Here is a 23754-nt window from a genome sequence, read left to right as displayed (position 1 = left end):
TAGGATGACAAATAAGCCTTCTAGAATAAAATTTAGTTAGCTTGGTTTATTTTTCCTCTAAAGTTTTAAGCACAGTCCTGACTTACTTCGACTAAGTCTCGCGACGTTTCTTGGGCTTTACAACCTCAAAAGAGTTTTTTGAATATGTTCCCTGGCCTTAAAAGTCCTCTGCCCACCAACCTTTTTCTGTACAAGAAACAGCTTGTAATTCAGGTTGAGAGAGAGAGAACATCCGGTCCGTATATTACTTGGGGAGCTTCCGTGTTTGAAGGTGGACAAGATTTGAGGTCTCGCTGCTCCTAATTTAGCACCTTCACAACACTAGAGTGGGTCTCATGAATTGGGTGGGGAGGGAACTTACTCCAGAAGGAGTAAGAAGTTGGGAAATGAAATCTGGGTGGGTGGTTGTGGGGGGGGGGAGATTTCTGCTTGAGAACATGAAACCGTGTTTCTCACCAACCTCAAATCAATCTGGCAGAAGGTAGATTTTACCGACCCGTTGCCTTCTAGGTCTCCATTAAAGGAAGCTCCTGTGGTGAGGTCAGTCTGCCTGCGGGCATGATCTTTACACGGGGATTCCCTGCATGAGGCATGTGTCCTGTTAACCCTCCCCCTCCCCCATATGTGTTTGACGTGTGGCAAAATTAATTCTCTGCTTAGGCTGGGGACGAAGAACTAACCGGTCTCACTGCAGTTTGATCCAGCGTTGTTCCTGCAGATGTTCTGTATTTTACCTTCACATTAAAAGATTGCCTTAATCTAGATTTCTGTCTGTGGTCGATGTCACCTTAGGTACCCGAAGCGAACCTTACTTGCTACTATGCTAACTGCAAAGAAGTAGGTACTGGAACGTCAGAGTAGTTTCCCCATGCTTCTGTAGTCATTGCAATAACTCCGCCTTGAAGAGTTTAGCAGGGGCTTTGGTTTGGGGGGGATCAAAACTGGAAAGTTACATTCCCCTTCAGTTTCTGTCTGGGCCACCCCCTGTAAAACACATACCTTGAATCTGTAATGGCCTTGTTCAGCTAGATTCCTTTAGTTAGCCTCTCTTGTAATACATAGAACCTGGAACCATAGGCCTGGAAGGGACCTTGGAGGTCTTCTAGTCCAATCCTCTTCTCCAGATTGTAGGGGCCTTATACCATCCCGGTCAAATGGTTGTCCCATTTTTGAAAGCCTCCAGTGATGGATCAGCCACAGCCCCAAGAGGCAAGCTATTCCACTGATTGATTGTTCTCACTGTCCAGAAAATTGCTCCTTAGTTCTAGATTGGGTCTCTCTTTAACAAGCTTCCACCCATTGCCTCTGGTCCTACCTTCTGTTGCTTTGGAGGTCGCTCCCCTCTTCTCTGGGACACCCCTCAAGTATTAGAAGACAGTTAGTTATGAAGTTTCCCCACCACCACCACCACCCCAATCCTTCTCTTCATTGATCTAGACATGCCTAGCTCCCTCAACCTATGATTTTAGCCTCCAGACCCCACGTACGCAACGGTCTGTCCAGCTGAGACAGCTTTTCGTTGTCTAACCAACCTCTCTGCCTCCTTACAGGTCAGCAGCTGATGCTCACAGCCGGCCCCAACGCCGTTCCTCCCCAGGCCAATTTTCCCTACGGATACCCAACGGCACCAGGATATGGCCAGCCGCCAGTTTATGGATACAACATGTAACTTGCACTGCGACCGACCTTTTCCGCTGGTCACCTCTTCTTCTCTTTCCGTCCCATCTTCCTCTCTTTTTTTCTTTTTTGTCTCAGAAGGCACCAGACACAACTTTCTCCGTTGGCTTTGTACCGCCTTCCTGTTGCCCTCCGTGGCTCAGAGACCTCTAAAGGATGCTGTTATTTATTGCTAAGTCCTGTTACATTTCAATTTCCACGAGGCAGCTCCCCCCGTCCCTCTCGGTTTTATTTTTGGTTACCCACCACCTGAACGCGCTCTCCAAAACCTTAACGCCGCGTCTCTGCTCCGTTTAGGACAGCAATAACTTCTTCAGGCCAGGAGAGATTTGGGGGTAGGGGTGGGAATGGAGAGAAGAGGTCCAGGAGATGAAGAAGGACATTGCTGTTGCTTTTCTGGTTTCTTCCGCCAAATCTGTCGTTTTTTTGGTTTCGTTTTGCTAATCCAGTTGTTTCTGGACGGCACCCAGGGGCTAATGCTTAAAAAGGCACCCTAACAAACGATGCAGCCGTGCGAATAAGGCGGAATTAGCTTTGGGAAATTCCTGGGGGGGGGGAGAGAGACGTGTTTTTTAAATCATACGTAACGCTTCTCCTCCTCCTCTTCCTCCTCCTTTTCTTCAGTTTGTTTGTAATACCTGCCCCCCCCAAAAGGGGGAATTTAAATATGTAGAATGGGAAAGAGTCGTAGATTTGATAGAAGGCCACCGAGAGAGGAAGAGAAAGGAGAAAAATTTGCTTCTTGAAGTGGTTTTTGAAACTCTTGATTGGAGAATAAATTGGATCCTATCTCGGCGCAGATTATTTCCCCGATGTTTTTTTCTGTAGTAACGTAGGGCGGGCACAACAAAGGTATTGACTGGTATTTAAAAGGGGGGGGTGGGAAAACCCCACGAATGCAGCCATGTAGGTTTGCAAGCCAACATCAGTGTATCCATGTTCTTCCGGGGGAGCCGTAAACATTGGAAAAACGCATGGTTCAGCCAAGATCACACCGACGCGAAGAAAAATCGTTAAGATTTTGCTTATTCGTATCTCAACCCTAAAAGCTTCTCTTCTAGTTGTATTTGAACGGAGTCTCCTAAGTCTGCCGGGTATCCTGAACTGACCCCCTAGTAGGTCATTTTTTTCCCCCTTTTTTTCTCGGCTTTGCCAGAATTCTCTGTCCGATGAAGCCGACGGCATTCTTGCATTCTTCTCCCCGATTAGAGAACGGCGGCCGAACCCTGCTACTTTGGTGCCACTTCTTCAGAGAACTGATATCGTTAACATTTTATGTACTTTAAAAACAAAACAAAAACCAAATTAGATAACCATGTATAATTTATGGCTATGGATCTTGTGCTAATCATGAATATTATGGAAGTTCAATTATAAACATAAACCAAACCGGTGTCTTGCTGTGTGTGGTTCACAATGGTTGGGACCGCAAGGGATCAGCCAGCCTGCAAGATAATGAATTTAGCAACCACCTAAGGGGCCATACAATTGTAGTTTGTTCCTAAGAAGAAGGAGGGGGGGAAATCCTTCCCCCCCCCCCAATGTAGCATTTACCAATCTTGGACTAGTCCATAGCTGTGGAAAACGTCTGATGTCATGAAAACAGACTGCTTGAATTTCTTATATTTCACAAAGAATCGGGACTAGTACACCTTAGTTACTGCTTTCTTGTTCGGGAGCCAGGTGCCCTATAATTAAAAGCTTCCTGTTTGAAAACCACAAAATAAAGCAGTGTTTGCATTTGGCAAAACTCACATCAAATCTCTGGAAACCCCATTTGACTGTGATAGCAGAGATTCTGGATAGGCCAGCTATCTCTTTTCTTGTTCTAATTAGAGCCAGTTTAATGATTTTAAGACATCAAGCTAAAAATCAGGAGACCCTGAGTTCTAATGCTGCTTTAGGCACGAAGCCAAACTGGCTGACCTTGGGCCAGTGTCTCAGCCCAAGGAAAGAGCAATGGCAAAACGGCTTCGGAAATTTTGCCAAGAAAATGAGAGAGAATGAGTTAGCTGGATGTAATTTCTTTCTTTTTCTGCAGCTTCGTTTTATTTTTTTAAGGACCAGGCGGTTCTTCAATTGTGCTAATGTGGCATAGGAGCAAGCTGAAAAGCCGTGTCTGCATGAGCTCCTGCTGCAAGCAAGCTGTTTTTGCAACAGGAAAAAAAACAACCCCGGTTTGGTTGCAATTCCAACATTGGTTCCAGAGCCGAGAAGACCTGTGCCAGCCAGTGAACCAACATCAGGAACTCCATTCCATGCAAAAAAACTGGGAAAAAAGATGGTGCATGCAGAGTAGACCAAACCCTGGCAAAGTTGAACAGTGCGAGGTTAAGGAAAGTAACCTCTTTAAAAACTGTTCTCTCTCCCCTTTTTCAGTGTGGGGAGTCCTTGATTTACGACCATAGCGGAGATCAAACGTTCCGTCACTAAGCAAGACCGTTAACTGAGTTTTGCCCCGTCTTACGACTTTTCTTGCACAGCTGTTCAGTGAAACCGGCTTTCCCATTGATTGATTGTCAGGAGGTCACAAAAAAAGTGGTCAGATGACCCTGGGACACTGCAACCATCATAAATACAGGTAGTCCTCAAAACAAAGAGTCCAAAATTTACGTTGTTGAGCGAGGAGTTTGTTAAGTGACCTTTGCCGTTTTTTACGACTTGGCCACATTTGGTAAGCGAAACACTGCGGTTGTTATATTAGCAACACAGTTGTGAAGTGAATCTGGCTTCCCCCATTTGACTTTGCTTGTGAGAAGGTTGCAAAAGGGGGTCACGTGACACCCCCCCCCCGGGACATGGCAACTGTCATAAAAATGTGGGTCATTTGTCAAGCATCTGTAAATCACGTGAGCACGGGGATGCTACAGCGGTCATAAGTGTGAAAGACGGTTGTAAGTCACTTTTTTCAGTGCCGTGGTAGCTTTGAACGGTCACTAAATAAACTCTTGTTAATCAAATCAACCTTTATTGTCAAAGTACAACATGTGTACAATGAAATTGGCTAAGCCTCCCTTCGTGGAAGTCGAGGATTACCTGTACATGCCGGTTGCCGGACATCCAAATTTTTAATCACCTGGCCGTGGGGTTTTTGCAAAAGTCCTAAGTGTGGAAAAACAGTCGTATCCCTTTTTTTTCAGCACCATTGTTAACTTTGAACGGTCACTAAAGAAACGGATGTAAATCAAGGACTACCTGTAGACTTTCCTGGGAGAAGAGGGGGATTTTTTTGTAGGGCTGATCTTCCGACAAGTGTCAGATGCAGCAAACCAACATCCACATAGAGCAGGGGTCTTCAAACCTGGCCCTTTGACGACTTGTGGACTTCAACTCCCAGAATTCCTCAGCCAGCCTGGTCCTTCAGGTCTTCCAACGGTGCCCACAACATCACAGTACCCTTGCTTCTGGTCCTCTTCTTCAGTTTCCTTCCACCTTTTCCAGCATTATGGACTTCTCAAGGAGTTGAAGCTTCCTATTGATCGATCAATCAAGTGTCTTCAAGCATTAACTCTTGGCACCTTGCCTAGATGGGTTTTCTCCATCTGGTGATTTTGCCCGATCCCGGTCTTCCAAAAGTCCTTATACCTTTCCTAGCATCAGAGGCTTCCCCAGAGATCTAGTCTTCCCCAGCCCAACAGGTAAAACCTTCAGGTGTGCAGGAAATGTGGCCGGTGCCATTCTCTTTTGAACCCTTAGGGGGCTGCATGCCTTGAAACGTCGGCCCTGAAATCTCCTTCCTCACCTCCAGAGGGTGCACCTGTCCCGCACACAGGTATGCTCACCTTGCAGCCGCGGAAGCAAAGAGCAGAACCCGCCCTCCTTCCAGTTAACCCCTTGTTTACCACCCGACCCCCCAACAACCCCATTTGGTAGTCTGGGATGCAAAGAGATCTTGCCCACGTAAGAGCTTGCCCGGGCACGAGAAAGCCCTAGACAAAGCCGGAAACAGGGTGGCGTCCACGCTATCAGCTTTCCCGTTCGTGCAAAGCACGGGGGGGGGGGGTGTCGTGTGAATGCAACCCCGCCTCCCCCCTTGCAGGCTGTGCAAAGCGGGGGATCGTGTGAATGCAACCCCGCCACCCTCCAGCAGGCGGTGCAAAGCGGGGGATCGTGTGAATGCAACCCCGCCACCCTCCAGCAGGCTGTGCAAAGCGGGGGTCGTCTGAATGCAACCCCTCCGCCACTCCCGTGCACGCTGCCAAGGGGGGGCGGCGCCCATTCAGCCAGCCGGTCCCACCTCCTCTCTCCGCCCCCCCCCCCGCCTCCCAGGCCTCGCAGAGCCCCGCCTGCCCGTGGGGCGGGAGGAAAGGGGGCGGCGGCCGGAGGGAGGGAGGGAGGGAGGGAAGGAGGGCTGGCTGGCTGGCGGCGATCACGCCCCCGGAGGGCTATATCCGAGCCGCGGGCCGCTTCGTTGGCACCAGCCACTGCCGCCGCCTCGCACCGCGATGTCTTCCGCCCCACCGGCCGCGGGCTTCGTCAGCCCCTTCGCCAGACCCCGCTGCCTGGCCGCCGCAGCCCCGGCCGGCAAAGCCAAGCTGACGCACCCGGGCAAGGCGATCCTGGCAGGTGAGGATTGCATTGCGCGGCCGCCTTTGCGCGCCTCGCTTTGCCGAACAAAAAGGCTGCGGGCTGCAGGCGTGCATGCATGCGTGGGTGCAGGCGGGCATGCATGGGTGCAGGCGGGCATGCATGCACGGCCGGGCGTGGCGCGTAGCTGCTGCTTTGCTGCTTCTCCCCCCTTCCTCCCTCCGTGCACCGGGGTGGAAGTTTTCTGCTTGCCAAAAAAAAAAAAAAAACACGCGTGGAAACTCTTGATTGACTCAGCCTTGGCGTTTCACTGGAGAGGGGGAAATCCTTCTCCCAGCGCCTTTTTTCCCCCCCTCCCATCTCCCCATGCAAAGCGCTACTTCCGCCCCAGTCCCTTTTCTTTTTTTTTCCTCCTTCCCTTTCTCTTCTTTCTCCTTCGTTTTGCAACCGGTAGTAAGCTGCAAAGCGAGCGATTCGGCGACTCCGCCCTTTCGCCTCTCGCCATCGGCTGCTGCGGCTGCCGCTTTGGGATTGGCGGGGCTGGCATCGGCCCTCCTTTTGTGGTCGGAGATCATTGGCTTGTTAACGAAGAGTTCAAGTTCCTAGTCCCTGGGGTTTGTCGTCAGAAAGCGGCGGCGGGGGGGGGGAAGAGGAGGCTGTTTTGAGAGAGCGAGGCCGGACGCTGCTTCTCCCGCGGCTCCTTTAAATCGACTTGCAGTGCTAGAATGATTCGTTTAGTGCCATAGTAATGTTGGCACTATTTGTATTGGCAATGAGGGGATGGTCTTTAATTATGGTGGATTAAAGTGGTCACAAAGATGGGGAAAAAAAGACGTTGAGACTTTGGAAAGAGTGCAGAGAAGAGCAACAAAGATGATCAGGGGACTGGAGGCTAAAACATACGGAAGTTACAGGAATTGGGTATGTCTAGTTTAATGAAGAGAAGGACGAGGGGGGACAGGATAGCAGTCTTCCAATATCTCAGGGGCTGCCCCAAAGAAGAAGGAGTCAAGCTATTCTCCAAAGCGCCTGAAGGCAGGACAAGAAGCAGCAGATGGAAACTGATCAAGGAGAGAAGCAACCTAGAACTAAGGAGAAACTTCCTGACAGCTAGAACAATTAACCAGTGGAACAACCTGCCTCCAGATGTTGTGGGTGCTCCATCACTGGAGGTTTTTAAGAAGAGATTGGACAGCCCCTTGAGTTGGATGGTATGAGGTCTCCTGCCTTTATGGCAGTGTTAGCAAGGAAGGAATAAATTTCGAATCCCCATGTTCTTGACATTTTTATTTTATATTTTTTGGAAAGAATTCGGGATTCTGCAGCGTTGGGCCTTAGATTCTAGCAAAATCGGATCAACAGGCAACCGAGCCTGTTGTTGGCTCCTGTCTTGCCTGTTGTGGCTTCTCTCTTGCCTGTAGCAAAAAGTATCCTGCAAAGTTGGTTTGGACAGGAATGTTATGAATAAAGACTTTGTTTTTGCAGATAGCGAATAACAAAAAAAAGGAGGGGGGGAGGAAATGAGTAAATCTCCAGAGCAGGCCTGGTTAGCATCTTCCGCTGACCTTAATTGCGTTAAAGAAATGGGTTTTGTACGCATCTTTAATAAGCAGCTATTTTGGTAGCCCGGAGTCATCAATCCCCTTAGACAGATTTCTTCCAGAACAAAGGCTTCTTGGTACTTTCAAATACGTGGTGCAATTTATTTCCCTGGCCTTAGTCTAAGGGGAACTTGAGTTTTGCAAGCTAGACCGTGTCGTTATTTTACGGTTCCCTGGATTTTGTAAGCCCAGAAAATTAGATCAAGCCCGTCAACCAGGGTTGACTTGACCCTGGTAAGTATTCGCTGGAAACACACCATAGCCTGGGGGATCCTTGGTACTCTCTGAGCTTGGTTGCTTTCTTGCAGACATTTCACTACCCAACTATGTAACATCATCAGTATAGGGTTTGCAGACAGGAGGAGGAGGACTGTGGGATCCTTGGTGCTCTCCGAGCTTGGTTGCTTTCTTGCAGACATTTCACTACCTGACTAGATAACATTGGACCACAGATATGGGGGAAAAGATAACTGGACCATCCAGTTTTGGTTACCACGTTATCAAGAAAGATCTTGAATCTTTGGAAAATGCAGAGAAGAGCAACAAAGATGATTAGGGGCCTGGAGGCTAAAACATATGAAGAACAGTTGTAGGAACTGGGCATGGCTAGTCTAGTGAAGAGAAGGACCAGGGGAGACACGATAGCAGCGTTCCAATAACTGAGGGGCTGCCCCAAAGAAGAGGGGGTCAAGCTATTCTCCAAAGCCCCTGAAGGCAGGACAAGAAGCAAAGGATGGAAACCCATCAAGGAGAAAAGCAACCTAGAACTAAGGAGAAATTTCCTGACAGAATAATTAATCATTGGAATGGCTTGCCTTTGGAAGTTGTGGGTGCTTCATCACTGGATGCTTTTAAGAAGGGGCTGGACAACCATCGATTTGGAATGGTATAAAGTCTCCTGCTTGAGGAGGGGGTTGGACTAGAAGACCTCCAAGGTCCCTTCCATATCTGTTATTCTGTTATTCATCGTCTCGGGAATCAGCTCTTTTGCTCCCTCTGGACTCTGGCTGGTACATTATTCTTGCCGTGAGCTGTTCTCCTCCAGTGCACTTGCTTCTGGGAACCTCATGCTGACAGCTGGCTGATGTTACAAGCACACTTCATTTTTTCCTCCCACTGACAGGCCTTGTGCTGTGAATGTAAAAGAGGAGGCTGGTTTTCAGACGATAAATCAGTTTTGCCTCCCCCCCCCAAATCCTTGGGTTCCATCCAGTCTTCCCTAGACATAGTTGGAAGGCTGGAAACCCACCTCCAAGCATCATAGAGAACTAGATGCCCAACGGTGTAGGTGGGACATCATTCCCTTAAAAGCAGTGTTGAAATGATTCTTGCATTCTAGTTTTTTGTTCCTTTTTTTCTTTAAGTTTGGTCTGTCTCCAAACTTGGTCTTCTCCAAGCAAGTTGGATTTGAGTTCTGGTCAGGAGGGGTCCTGGGTGAGCTGGGTGGTTTTCTGGCAGACTTTTCATGACCCAACTAGGGAACATCATCAGAGCTAGAAGGGAGTGGGGTTTGTGGAGAGGAGGAGGAGGAGGACAACGACTGTGGGGTCCTTGGTGTTCTCTGAACTTGGTGGTTTTCTTGCAGACGTTTCATTACCCAAATGAGATATCCTCATCAGTGGAGTTTGCTTTCAGTTCATATTGGGGGCAGAGTTAAAAGGGGGACCAGCCTAGTATCCCTATGTAGCCACAAGCAGAACCTCCAAGATTGACATCAACACTGACAAGTCTAGCTACTACGGTAGAATATAAACTAGTAAACCTCACTCTCTTCTAGTTCTGAGGATGTTTTTGGGTACTGACACATCTGCAAGAAAATAACCAAGCTCAGAGAGCACCAAGGACCCCACAGTCCTCCTTTTCCTCTCCTCCTTTTCCTCTCCTCCTCCTCCTCCTCCCTCCTCCTCCTCCTCCTCTCCGCAAACCCCACTCCCTTCTAGTACTGATGATGTTACCTAGTTGGGTCATGAAACATCTGCAAGAAAATTGCCCAACTCAGAGAGCACCAAGGACCCCACAATCCTCTCTCCCTCTCCCTCCCCACTCTCCTCAAACCCCACTTCCTTCTAGCACTGATAATGTTACCTAGTTTGGGTAATGAAACATCTGCAAGAAAATTGCCCAACTCAGAGAGCACCAAGGACCCCACAATCCTCTCTCCCTCTCCCTCCCCACTCTCCTCAAACCCCACTCCCTTCTAGCACTGATAATGTTACCTAGTTTGGGTAATGAAACATCTGCAAGAAAACCACCAAGCTGAGAGAGCACCCAGGACCCCACAATTCAACCCTGAGCTACAAATATTCTCTTCTAAATGAGGAATTAGCAAGACACGCCTTTTCAGCAGATTGGGTTCGCCTGTGTGCGCCTCTGTTAAAAATGGCTCCAGCTCTGCTTTCTCGAACAAGACTTAATTGTAAGTTCATCTATCATTGTAAGCTGTGAACCACTGTTTACAGACTACGATAGTCACGTGGAGACATCATCCGAAGCAGGAACCACAAAGAACATCACGAATGGAATCCTCCTACCGGCGCATGTTACGAACTTTGACCTGTGGCAGGGAAGATGATCTCAATAACCATCATCCACAACTTTCTACCCAAGCCACAAGATCTTTACTCCCAGTTGGTTGCATTGCAACGGAAAGAGAGAAGAGTTTGCAATCACCTGTAAAATTTCAGATTTCTACCAAGCCATTTCCCTCTCGAGTGGATGGAGACCCTGGCTCTGAAGATGCGCTGTCAGCCTTGACTCGGTTACCCCTGAAGGAACACCTAGTCATGCTCCAAAAGCAGATTGTTATTTTTTTTTTATTTTTTGGAGTGCTGACGCTGTAGGGTTGTGAAAGACCTGTGTGGGAACCTGTTCTTGCAAAATGAAGGACAGCGTGTTGCTTCACCCTCTTCATTCAGCTTTCATCTGCAACTGTTGTTGACATACACTGTTTACCGGCCTGACGACATCGTCCTGTAGGCTCAAAGCTTTCCCGTTTGCTGTTCTCATTTAAGCATCAAATGGAGAGTGGGAAGCTCTTTTATCCTCCAGAAAATATGATTTTATGGGCCCAAAGCAGCCATAGCCAGCGAGGAGAGACGTGAAGATAAAAATCATTTGAGCATTGAGTTTCTGTTCTATAAGTAATGGAGGCAGCTGGTTAGAGCAAAACTTGGTCTCTCCTTAAGGAAGAATAAGAGAGCTGGAAGGGACCTTGGAGGTCATCTAGTCCAACCCCCTGCTCAGGCAGGAAACCCTATACCCTTTCAGACAAATGGCTGTCCAGTCTCTTCTTAAAAACTTCCAGTGTTGGAGTATTCACCGCTTCTGGAGGCAGGTTGTTCCACTGATTAATTGTTCTCACTGACGGGAAATTTCTCCTTAATTCTAGGTTGCTTCTCTCCAGTGATAAGTTTCCATCCATCCTTCTTGTCCTGCCTTCAGGTGCTTTGGAGAAGAGGTTGACCCCACTCTTCTCAATGACAGCCCCCCAAGTACTGGCAGACTGCTAATCACGTCACCTTAGTCCTTCCTTTCATTAGATTTTGACCCTTAGTTTTGGAAGTTTTCATTTAGAGCCAGCTTCCAGCCCCAAACATTAGTTTGAAGATATAGTGGAGCGATCTTAAAGTGGTGCTTGATGAGCCTCAGAAGGTTGTGAACCAACCTGTTTGTGCAGCACAGAAGCCCAAAAAGCAGCTAAACTGCATTTGGACTTTGTGCAAAATGTGATCGCAGCTACTGTGTTTTTCAAACCTTGGTTTATGCCTTAGTGGGTTGCATGAACCCAAGAACATTAATGAAGCATCGTTAAGCACATTTTGCATGTGGTACCAAAGCCCTCGTAATTTTAACATGGACCTGTTTTTCTGCTGTGTTATGTGTTTGTTTTATTTATTAGTACATCACATCTAGAAACTGCCCATCTCTGGGCTTTGTCTCTACGTGTGTATCATTCTTTTAATAAGGAAGATAAAAAAACAAAGAAGAAATCAAAATTGGAGAGAAAGCTAAAATTATAAGAAAGGAAAGAAAAATAGAACAAAAAGAACAAAAACACAAAGAAGTAAAATAACTTCTGATCTTCTTTATACGTACACTTAGAAATATACTTCTTGCTCTATGGTTAACAATCTAACATCCCTCTTTTTTTTACCATCTATCTTGTCTAATCATTAAAACGTAATTCATAAGTTCATTTTTTTTTCGGTTACTCCAAAAAGTGCACAAGAGGTTTTCCAATCAGCACTAAAGGTAGATATTGGTTCCCCCCCTCCCTCTGATCAAAGGCGTCACTTTAGCCCATCTCAGCACGTTCCATCATCTTCATCAATAACTCTTTCCATCTTTGTGCATACAAAAAAAAATATCTCCTTTTTCTGTTGTGTTCTTATGGGAAGCAGGATGCTTTATTGCCGTTGTAAACTCTCTGTCTTCCTCTTCCTCCTCCAGTTATTTGCCCCTTGGAGAAATGACTCTGCAAAGGAGAAAAGGATGGGGGGGGGGGGAAAAAAGATCTTTCTCCCCTTGTAAGGGACCTTGGAGGCCATCTAGTCCACCACCACCCCCTGCTCAGGCAGGAAACCCTAATGCAGCCAGCCAGTCAAGAGCTAGCTGTATTTGGAACAACCATGCCTACTTTCCATGAATTTAAGCAGGAGCTGTTGCACGATTCTTACTACAAGGACTTTAAACCCATATATATTCATCCCCCCAGGGCTGTCCTCTGACCCCTCCCAGATTAAAACCCTCCTCTGCAGTTAGGAGGAAAAGAGTGACGTTTATATCTGGCATTTGCAAGCTTGAATCTCTGCCAGGGGCGAGCTGGCAAGCATTCCTTGCTCAAGGTCATTGCCAACCGTCTCTCTTGGAAGCTGAGGAAGTGTCCTCTTGATTTCCTCTTTGCCCTACCTGGCGAGTCAGGTGTCTACCTTTGGAGGGGCTGGCGGGGTTTTGCTTAGCTCGACACAACTCTGGCGTATTGCGCTCCTCCTACTCTTTTTGGCACACGGTGTCCTAGACTAATCTGATTTCCACACCGTTGGGTTGTTCTGGGTCTGAATTCTCACATTGCACAAAGCCATGGCTTGTTTCACCACTGGAGGGGGGGGGGGGTTTGAACAAACCACGGTTGGCCAAGTTGGGCCAAACGTCACAGCCCGCAAAAGCCAGGAGGTGGATTTGCAGGGCATGTTCAGCCAAGCATTTTGGGGGAGACAGGAGTTGTTCCATCATGCCAGGAGTGGATTTTATTCTGGTTTATAAGCTGCATGAACACTCTTAAGCGACGTTTCTCAAGCTTAGCCACTTTAAGAGGGATGGGCTTCATCTCCCAGGATCCCTAAGCTAGCATGTTTTACGATGGGTAGATTTTTAACTCTCAGCATTCCCCAGCTTCTTCCCTGCCTTAGGATGGGTAGTAGGCTTCAACTCCCAGAATTCCCCAGCCAGCATGCTTTAAGATGGGTAGATTATAACTCCCAGAATTCCCCAGCCAGTATGCTTTAAGATGGAGGGGCGTCAACTCCCAGAATTCCCCAGCCAGCATGCTTTAAGATGGGTAGATTATAACTCCCAGAATTCCGCAGCCAGATTAAATCTAGCCAGATTCCAACTCTTAACTCGGTTAAGTTGCTAGTCCTTAGGAGCCCTCGTGGCGAAGGACAAAGGGGGAAGCTGGTTTTTCGGCTGGAAGATTTGCAAACGTGCTCAGAAGTTTAATGGTGGGGTTTACCTCGTCTTTTTCCCCCAAGCTGAATAGTTCAAGCTGTCTCTTTGATTTCACTAAATAGCGGGCTCCGTGCCAGAGCTGGCACGCTTGCCCAGTCGGATGGGACGAGGCGCAGCTTAATGTACATTTTGTGTATTTTGTCTTTTTGCCTATCGGATGGACTCTGCAAAAGGAGCTTTCAGCTTCAATTGTTTTAGATCTTTTTTTCCCCATTTTCTGCAGTAGCAGCCTCCGAGAGCTTCTTGCTTCGTCCTTTCTTGAAATAGATATATATTTTTTTCCTTCAAAGCATATATTGTTCTCTTGTTTGTGGCTTCTGCTTGCTTAAACAAAGAGAAATGGGTCAGGGGTGATTCATTTCCCTCCATCCTTCACTGCTGTAAGGACAGATTTATGCTTCTTTCTTTCTTTGTTTACCCGGTTAATGCATTTCTGTTCTGTCTTGCCGCAATCGTCAATCAGCTCTCTGGAGTTTCCCAGAATGGGATAGAAAATACACAGTCATCCTCACGCTTACCATCCATACAGTAGGTGATGCTGAGCTACGGTGTGTTTAATCCATGTGGAATAAAGCCACAGTGAGCAGAAATTGTGCAACCAAAGGTGGTTTGGGTAGCAGAACAGCTGAGTTCCTTGAATGTGTAGTTAGTCCTTGATTTTCAACCCTTTGTTTAGTGCAGTGTTTCTCAACCTTGACAATTTTAAGGCATGTGGACTTCAACTCCCAGAATTCCACAGCCAGCATTGGTTGAGAAACACTGGTTTAGTGACTGTTCAAAGTTGCGATGCTACTGGAAACAAAAAAAAGTGACTTCCTCCTGGAATAACAATCTCGAGAACCGAAGCCTCTGAAATACGGATTTTTAAAAAGGTTACTGAATATAAAATGCAATATTAGCAATATTAATGTAAAATAGGTGGGATGTGTATAGAATACAGGCAGTCCATTTGTTTAGCGGCTCTTCAGAGTGACGACGGCAGTGAAAATGGGACTTGCAGAATGGGGCAAAATTCCCTTAGCCAATGTCTCCCGAAGCAGCGGAAACTTGGGGCTTACATGGTCGTAAGTCGGGGACTATCTTGGCTGCCTTTTGCATCTGCTCGGAGCGTTTGAGGCATCTCCTTCTTCCTAAGGCATCTTGTCTTCTCCAAGCCATGGTCTCCGAGCAATGCAGCTCCGAAGACAGATCCCTAATCTTCCGGTGTCAGATTGGTGAAATATGGCATAGATAAAACACCCAGCTGTCACCTTTGAGGCATTCTCTATTTTCTGGTGCCAAAGCCAAGTTATTTTAAGGGGGTGTCGTTCGGTTCCTCCCTGCCCCCTTGTAAAAACGGGGCACTTTTCTTCTTTTAAATATAATTTTCCCGAGGAAGAACGTTAGATTGGATTTTTTTTTAAAAAAAATACGAAACGGGAAAGAAAAAGAAGATGAAAGCTGCCCGCGAAGGTCACAAACGGGAATGTTGCGGTCCCAGGACGCCGCAGTTGTCGTCAATCCACCGTGGTTTCCAAGCGCCCAAATTTGGATGGTGCAACGGTTTGCAAGTCTCTTTTTTTTTGAGTGCCGTTGTGGTAACTTCGAACGGTCCCGAAATGAAAGGTTGTGACTAAACTCCACTTAGCAACCATTTTTTTTTTGTCTCCCCCTTATCTCATGCCTTGAATTTCTCTTAACTTGACCTCTTTCGCTCTCTTCCTGCCCGTGGGAAAAAGTTGCTTATCTTGAGTATAGAGTTATTTATTTATTTACATCCTGCCTTTATTATTTTTACGAGTAACTCAAGGCACTGGAGATAAGGGACGCAGCTTCCTCCTCTTATTTTCCCAACAACAACAGTCCTGTGAGGTGGGCTGGGCTGAGAGAGAGGGACTGGATCAAAGTCAGCCAGCCGGCTTTCATGTCCAACGTTGGGACTAGAACTCACTGTCTCCTGGTGATGGGCCCAAAGTCACCTAGCTGGCTTTCATGTCTAAAGCAGAACTAAAACTCGCCATCTCCTGGTGATTGTCCCAGAATCACCCCGCTTGGTTTTCGTGCCTAAAGCACGAAACTAGAACTCACCATCTCTTGGGGACTGGCCCAAAGTCACCCAGCTGGCTTTTGTGGCTAAGATGGGACTAGAACTCGCCGTCTCCCACTTTCTAACCTGGCGCCCTAACCACTAGACTAAATTGGCTCTCGATGTACATAGTCTGTGTCCAGAACTTAAGCAGCCACTTTTTCCAAGTGTGCAGAATTTTTTTTCTCTTTTTCAAAATGCTTTAGCTTCCCCTCCTTAAACAACAACAAAATCTGAAGTGGCAGCTTTTGTTATCATGTCTCCAGGAGGCCAATCAGGGCAAGAAGAATCTGCTTTCTTGAATGCTGAATAGGTCATTTTTCATTCCTGGGGGAGGAAAGAAATCCTCCCCCCCCCATCACCAGCTACTTTGTCATGGTGAGGTTGCTGCTGTCAGGGATCCAGATCTAGTTTCTTTGTAAATCCTCGCTGTGGGTGTTCCTTGGGTTGTGTCTCCGGCCAGCCAATGACACCCAGTGTGTGTTTCCTTTGCACAGTCATGCTGAGTTGCAGCTTCGTGAAGATAGCGGGAAGAAAACAACATGTCCCGTTGTTGGGCTCAGAATGTGAAATCAGCTCATGGATTCCTTTTTAGCTCGATGGAGAAGATCTGAAGGACTTTGGGGGAAGCAGGCAACCCAATGAAATACCTCTCGGTAGCCCAAAACTCAAGCCTGCCATCCCTCGGCTTCTGCAGAAAAACAAGTTGCAGAATGGGGTTTTTAGAATATGGAATCATAGGGCTAATCAAGGAGAGAAGCAACCTAGAACTAAGGAGAAATTTCCTGACAGAACAATTAATCAGTGGAACAGCTTGCCTCCAGAAGTTGTAGGTGCTCCATCACTGGAGGTTTTTAAGAAGAGACTGCACAGCCATTTGTCTGGAATGGTGTAGGGCAGTGATGGCGAACCTTTTAGAGACCGAGTGCCCAAACTGCAACCCAAAACCCACTTATGCATCGTCGGGTGCCGGGTGGGTGTGGCCCATTGGGTGGGCGTGGCTGCGGTGGTAACAGCAGACTGGGTGGGACTAAAAAGTTCAATCAATCAATTCCAACTTTGCGAGATCTTTTTTTTCCCCGCGAAAAGTTGAAATTGACTGATTGATTGAACCTTTTTTTTTTTTTGTACACGGCTGCGGAGGCCTAAAGCGAAAAGGGTTTATAAAACCCAGCTGAAGGCCTAGGACTGGGGTGACGGTGCGCGTGCCCACAGAGAGGGCTCTGAGTGCCGCCTCTGGCACCCGTGCCATAGGTTTGCCACCACTGGTGTAGAGTTTCCTGCCTGAACAGGGGGTTGGAGTAGATGACCTTCAAGATCCCTTCCAACTCTGTTATTCTATTCTATTCTATTCTATTCTATTCTTCATTCCATTTTTCTATTCTATTCTATTTTATTCTATTCTATTCTATTCTATTCTATTCTATATTCTGTTCTATTTCTGTATTCTGTTCTATTCTATTCTGCTCTGTATTCTATTCTGTTCTATTCTCTTTTCTCTATTCTACTCTAGTCTGTGGATAGATTCATCCTCCTCCTCTCGTTTACCTTTCCAGGTGGCCTTGCCGGAGGTATTGAAATCTGTATCACATTCCCTACCGAATACGTGAAAACGCAACTACAGCTGGATGAAAAAGCCAACCCGCCACGCTATAAAGGCATCGGTAAGACTGGGCCGTTCCAAGTTTACATCAAGCCACCAAACTGTATTTTGATGTTTCGGTTCCCCTGTTTGGAGCTGGTTGCTTTTTATTAATATGGGTATATATATATTTTTCTGTTCTTTTCTTTATGCGCAGTGGATTGCGTTCGAGTGACAGTCCGGGGCCATGGGATCAAAGGGCTTTATCGAGGTCTCAGCTCACTGGTGTATGGTTCCATACCGAAGGCTGCTGTCAGGTAAATATATCTACTGGACACACATTGGGAGGGGGGGTGTCAGGTGTTACCTGAGGACACAGGTGAGTGATGTGGGCAAGGAGGGTGCAGAATCTTTGGAGCTGAAAATGTTCCAAGCGTGAAATTTAGTCCTCTTGCTTCTAGAGATGCGTCGGTTCTAGGCTTATCAAGATTTCTTTCCTACAAAAGAACCAATAAGCCAGCTCATAAAAAGTAGCCATGTTTTGAAATTATAAACGATTGGGGTATTTTGAATATGGATGGGAAATTAAAATTGAAAAAGCAAAAATAGGATAGTGACTGAATAAATGGATATTGAGTGCCAATGTTTTGGTTGGAAAAGATATTTTAAACTGACATCGTTGATGCTACTAGAAAACTGTAATCAATGCTGATATTCAACTGTATATTTATGAACCACAATAAGAATTGTGTTTGCTTAATGTGGAAAAATGTTTTATTACTGGAAGAAGAAAGTATCAGATGGTGTAATAATTGGATTTAGTTTGAAGAAGCTTATATGTACCACGGAATTACTAAGGGACCCAGTCAACACGTTGTCTATTAAGCACTTGTTTGTTAAAAATAGAAAATTAATAAAATATTTATTTAAAAGAAAGTAGCCATCAATAGGATATATTGGTGATTCTCAACATTTTCTCCCCCACGGACCCCCTTTAAATACTTGACTCAAGATTTAAATCATAACGGTTTTTCCCAAGCCTTCGTGGACCCCCCTGTGACAACATCACAGCCCTGGCATTGATTTATGGGTTAATTTGGCCTATGGTGCTAAGCAGTGGTTTCTAGCTTAGTTTGTTACATGCTGGTTTGTAATCCCAATAAAGGTTTGATTTATGGGTTATCTCTACTCAGCCAGTTGTGGTTGAATCCAGCAAACCAGGCTTAAGCAAATCTTAACTTTGCTCAGGGAATCCGCCGTGTTTTAATGGCCAAGGCTGAACAAAACCAAGATGGGCTGATTCAGCTTGAATCTTGGTTTAGCAGTGGCTGTTTTCACTCTTTTTTTTTTTCCTAGAGGGAACAAATAATAGCTCTTACTGGCACATTGTGACCTGCCTCTGTCTTTTACCTCTTTCTCTGCTCAAAGTTCAAACGCACCAGATTTTCTATGTGTACCTAGGGATGGGAGGGGGGGGGTGTCTAGAAGGGACAATCAGGTTGTGTAAAGAGGATTTATTTGAATAAAGTCAGGAGGGAAGAGAGCTGGAGATACGTCAGGAATATTTAGAAATGGGAGATATTTGGGGTTTATTTTGGGGGGGGGCGGGGAGGACGGATTTCATGCCTGCATTGTCAAATGGAGAGAGTGGGATTTTGTCTCCAAATTTAAGGGGACAAAAAAGAGACAAAATTTGGCCCCAGATTGTAGTTGGGAGGGAGGGAAATTGGTCCCCATATTCTCAAGTAGTTGGGAATGGAATTCATCCCCCCCCAGATTTTTGGGTGGGGGGATGGAATTTTGGCCCCAGATTCTAGGTGGGGCAGATGGGAATTGGTCTCTGTACTCAAGAAGGGGAGATGGACTTCTTCCCCCAAATTTTTGGGTCATGGGGAGAGAATTTGACCCCTTCATTCATGGGGGGGGGACATAGAATTTAATCTTGGCAAGCTAAAGACCCCGCGAAGGGTTCCTCTCCATTTGATGGCAGTAAATAAGCAATAGAAGTACTTGAGTTTAGTCAACTCTTTCCTGGATCTTTGATGACCTCCTCAGTGTGATTCTGGGTATCTCAAACCTAATAAACCTAGATCTACAATAGTGATGTTGCTCAGGATTTGCTCCTGTGGTCCATATTTGTTCTCCCTGGGAAAAGAGGACAGGTCAACCAGGGTTTGGGGTTCTCTGTCTCTCCATCCCAACCTTATTTTTTGCAGCCCTCAGAATGGTGTGGCTGAAGCCCGTTTACCCCAACAGCTCCATCAGCTTCTTTGAAACTTTTTCAACAAAAAGGAGAGCTTTGATTGCTTTCAAATCTTCATGGAAAATCTGCTCTTTGAAGCTCAGGAGTGACTTAAAAACATGAGGAAGCGAAGGGGTACTTGGTGGTCTGTGAGCTTGTTGGTTTTCTTGCAGATGTTTCATGACCCAAGTAGGTAATGGTCAAGTTGTGCACTGAAAATGTTATCTAGTTGGGTCATGAAACGTTATAGAGGACCTTCCTTGTTCTACCCCGGGCCCACCGGCCTCCTCTTTTCCCCTGCCCAGGTTTGGCATGTTTGAGTTCCTGAGCAACCACATGAGAGATGCCGATGGAAAACTGGACAGCACCCGTGGCCTTCTTGCCGGTTTGGGGGCTGGTGTGGCCGAAGCCGTGGTGGTGGTCTGCCCCATGGAAACCGTCAAGGTAAAAAAAAAACCCTTGAAAGAAAGAGGACATGTGTCTGTTGTGGAGAGGAACCTTATTTGCGAATCTTGGGGTGCCAAGAATCGTCTCAAATCCTTCTCTGGAGTAACGCTTCTTGTTGTCTTCTCTGCTGCACTTCTTCTGCAGGTGAAGTTCATCCACGACCAATGTTCTCCCAACCCAAAATACCGAGGTTTTTTTCATGGCGTGCGGGAGATCGTTCGGGAACAAGGTGAGGAACGTGGATCCTTGGCAGGGAGACAATATCTTTCTCCGTCTTCTATCTGCAGAATTGGAAATCAGCGGGGTTTAAATATCAGTGAAGCTGGGTGGCCTAGTCTTATTTAGAAGAAGCTGAATGTAATATAGAAAGTCCTTCACTTATGACCACAGTTGAGTGAGCCTTCCCCCATCTCCTGTCTTTTAGGGTTGAAAGGAACCTATCAAGGTTTAACTGCCACAGTCCTCAAACAAGGATCTAACCAAGCCATCCGTTTCTTCGTCATGACGGCTCTGAGGAACTGGTACAAAGGTGAGTTACATCCCTCTTTTAAAAACTTACTTTCTTTCTTTCTTTCTTTCTTTCTTTCTTTCTTTCTTTCTTTCTTTCTTTCTTTCTTTCTTTCTTTCTTTCCTTCCTTCCTTCCTTCCTTCCTTCCTTCCTTCCTTCCTTTCTTTCTCATCCATGTTTATTTCCTTTCAGGGGACAATCCCAACAAAGAGATTAACCCACTTGTGACGGGGCTATTTGGGGCGTTCGCTGGGGCTGCCAGCGTCTTTGGTAACACCCCGTTAGATGTTGTGAAGACGAGGATGCAGGTAGGCTGGGGTTTTAGCAACTCTTAGCTATGGGTTCCCAATCTGGTGACTCATGGCCTGAATTTTAGAACTGATCCGCGCCTCCAGGGATTGGAAGAATGCAGAGAGTTGATCTTTGACGTCTCTGTGTCATTGACTAGGTCCCACAATGAGGAGAAGGTCAAACTCCAAACCTCCCTTGATTAGCTAAGCTGTTTTTCAGCAAACGTGAGCCTTTTGCCTAGTTTGGAATGCCTGAATTGGAGAGCCTTGCTGAATTCTTGTTTTCATTCTATTTCGTTCATTTGAAATAGAAAGCATAGACCCAGAAGGCTGGAAACGACCTCAGAGGTCTTCTAGTCCAACCCTTTGCTCAAGGCAGGAGACCTGGTTGCATTTTGGACAAGTGGGGCTGTCCAATCTTTTCTTCCTCCAGCGATGGAGCACCCACAACTGCTCACCTGGTCATGTTTCTTGTCTGTTCTACCTGGGAAGGCTGTCAGCAAAGAGAGGGGGGTGGTTGAGTTGTTCAACTCAATCCGTTGCGATTCTCATTGAATTTAAACCAGAGTCGGAAACGAAATGGGTGTGATCAGCTGGAGCCCAAGTGAGGTAAGTTGTTAGGTTGTGTAGTGCTCAACTTCTTCTTGCTATTGCTAATCCAGCCTCCCCTTTCTTTCCCCCGTCTTTCTGTTTCCAGGGACTTGAAGCGCATAAGTATAAGAGCACCTTGAATTGCGCCTACCAAATTATGAAATATGAAGGACCTCTAGCGTGAGTTTGGCATGGCTTGGAAAGATACGAGGGTGGGGGAGGGTGTCATGGTCTGCTGGGTTGCTTACCTCTCCAAGGGTGAGCGTCCCACAATCCCCCTGACTTTTCTTGGGTTCCTGGTTGATCTATCTCTGGTTCCTCTTCCCACGTAGGTTTTACAAGGGGACAATTCCTCGCCTGGGAAGGGTCTGCTTAGACGTAGCCATTGTGTTCATCATCTACGATGAAGTGGTCAAGCTACTCAACAAAGTCTGGAAAACGGACTGAGAGCTCACCGCCGTGAGCCGGGTAGTCATCTGCCCACCCCGTCAGGCAACAGCTGGGAAAAAAAGGTGTGACCAACTGCAGAGAACATTTGAAAGGGTGGTGTGCTTCTTCATTCTTCTTTCTTCTCACTGGGCGCAGTGCACGGGTGCAAAGAGGACACGATTCCAGTCCCCAAATCACTGTCACGTTTTATGATACTTATTTATCGGAACAAACTGCGGATGGATCTTCTCTCTGTAGGTTTCATTGTAGTCGTCGATTGTGTGAGACCACAACTGGGGAGTCAGCAGGACAGGGTCATGGAAATGAATCCACGGGTCACTATCAAATAGTTTTCTTCTGGTAGAGGGTCAGAGAATGACCAGTTGGTTGGGGTAGGGTGGTTTTCCTTGGTGTTCTTAAAAATACACATTCTTATTGGCTTTCTCACTTGTTCACTCTTAGAAGACAAGTTCAAGACACAAAGTCCTTCCTTTTCCAAAACAAAAACAGATTGAGGATGGTGCAGGTAGCTGGGATTGGGGTGTGCGTGTGTGTGTTTGTGTAAGTGCTGATTTGTTTTTCTAGTGCCATTTTTATTTGATGCTTTTCCACCAAAGAGCACTTTGGAAAGACAGAGGTGGAACATAAAGAGGTCTTCTTCAGCAAGAAAAGGGATCTCAAGCTGACTTAAGGTGATGCACAAGGTGGTCTACAGGATCTTTCCCAACCTGATGCTTCCCAGGTCCGTAGAACCAATGGCTGGATCTGCTAGGATTCTTGGGTTTTGTGGTCCAACACTTTTTCAGGGCATTAGGTTGGGGAAGACAGTATCTTGAGACTTATGGAAGACTCCATAAAAAGTTATCTCCACCCAAAGGAGATAAACGTGGTCCATATCTTTCTTTGCATCCCACTGCTCTGGTGGTATCCATTCACTTCTGGACTTCAAGAAGTAGTAACCAAAATACTGAACACATTCCAAAAATTATCCTTTCCATGGTTTTCTTTTGGCAACTTGCAGTTCTTCATGATCAAGTCTACCCCTCCGAGCCCCTGGGACATCCTAGGCTTCTGGCATAGATAGGTCTCTCCAGAGCAGGATAAACATTCTCCATGTAGGCCTTCTCCTAGATCCATTCACATAACCCAAATGCAGGCAAGATACACGGACATTCATGTATCTTCTCCTTAGAGAAATAGTAGTGACCACTGATCTTCTAGAGATGTTAAGCGTTGGCAAGTAGGATCAGCTCATCTGGAAATTGCAGTCTTTTTCTCCCTCCTCCCCCAAACTTTAGATTTTATGTGCCTCCCCACCCTTTGTGCTTGTCACTTTGGGTTTTATGTTCAGATGAATGTATTGTTTTTTTTAAAATATATATCGGGGACTTCTTTTTCCCCTTGGTCTCTATCTGGAACCTACAGGGACGTTCCCTTCACGTTGGCCGGACAGAATCTGCCTTACTGTGCCCATTGACTCATTCCGTAGACTTGATGGATCTGCGTTCTTCATTGTTCTGGGCGAAAGGGAGCCATTGACACGATTCTTCTTTCAGACCATGCTCCTTGGGACATCTGGTGGAGAGAAGACCTCCCCAGTCATCCTTTTCAAAGGGTTTTTGTTCTCCTCCTTAGACACTGCCTTAGTTTGAGAACCAGACATCCTTGAGCAAGGATCTGGCGAAGGCGACACTGGTTGACCGATTCTTGTACTGTATTAAGAAGGGGAAGGCAGCCCCTTTGTCTCTTCTGCCCTGGTGCCAAGTCGGGACATTTCCACTAATCAGTGCCAAAGGTTTTTGCATCTTGTGTCTCTTTCATTCTCGGGGATGGTCTCCTCCCGTCCACTCACCTGCTTCCCAAAATTATCACCTGCCTGCTGCAGGTGAGCTAAATACAACCTGTGCTTTGTGGCGGGGATTAGAGGATGGACAGAGTCAAGGCACACCCGGTTGGGTGCTGGCTGCTGGACTTGGCTGGTCCAGAAGAATTTTGGTGCAGAGACACTTGGAGGTAGCACTAAGGGAGAACTCGTATTTGTGGTCCAGAGGGAGACGATAACTGATCT

General features: G+C 46.6%; 2 protein-coding genes across 2 annotated transcripts in view; both read left to right on the top strand.

Annotated features, from left to right (window-relative positions):
• The window catches only part of CLTCL1 (clathrin heavy chain like 1), a gene marked incomplete at its 5' end in the record, with an annotated part of 28810 nt that extends 25744 nt beyond the window's left edge, over positions 1-3066 (top strand). The window contains one exon of the mRNA XM_029285275.1: positions 1551-3066. Within this exon, the coding sequence (XP_029141108.1) occupies positions 1551-1669 (119 nt within the window). The remainder of the gene's footprint in view (positions 1-1550) is intronic.
• A 3056-nt stretch (positions 3067-6122) lies between these two features.
• On the top strand, positions 6123-22188 carry SLC25A1 (solute carrier family 25 member 1). The gene is made up of 9 exons (XM_015822098.1): positions 6123-6243; positions 17154-17261; positions 17397-17496; positions 19727-19865; positions 20013-20097; positions 20293-20397; positions 20569-20684; positions 21364-21437; positions 21590-22188. Exons 1-9 carry the CDS (start codon positions 6123-6125, stop codon positions 21702-21704), a joined length of 963 nt encoding a protein of 320 aa, XP_015677584.1. The 3' UTR covers positions 21705-22188.
• Positions 22189-23754: the final 1566 nt, after the last annotated feature.

Source organism: Protobothrops mucrosquamatus, unplaced genomic scaffold, assembly GCF_001527695.2.
Source record: "Protobothrops mucrosquamatus isolate PMUCROS unplaced genomic scaffold, P.Mucros_1.0 scaffold1461, whole genome shotgun sequence".
NCBI classification, from domain to species: Eukaryota; Metazoa; Chordata; class Lepidosauria; order Squamata; family Viperidae; genus Protobothrops; species Protobothrops mucrosquamatus.
Note: the sequence above shows the minus strand (reverse complement) of the source record. Positions and strands in the feature narration are given on the sequence as shown.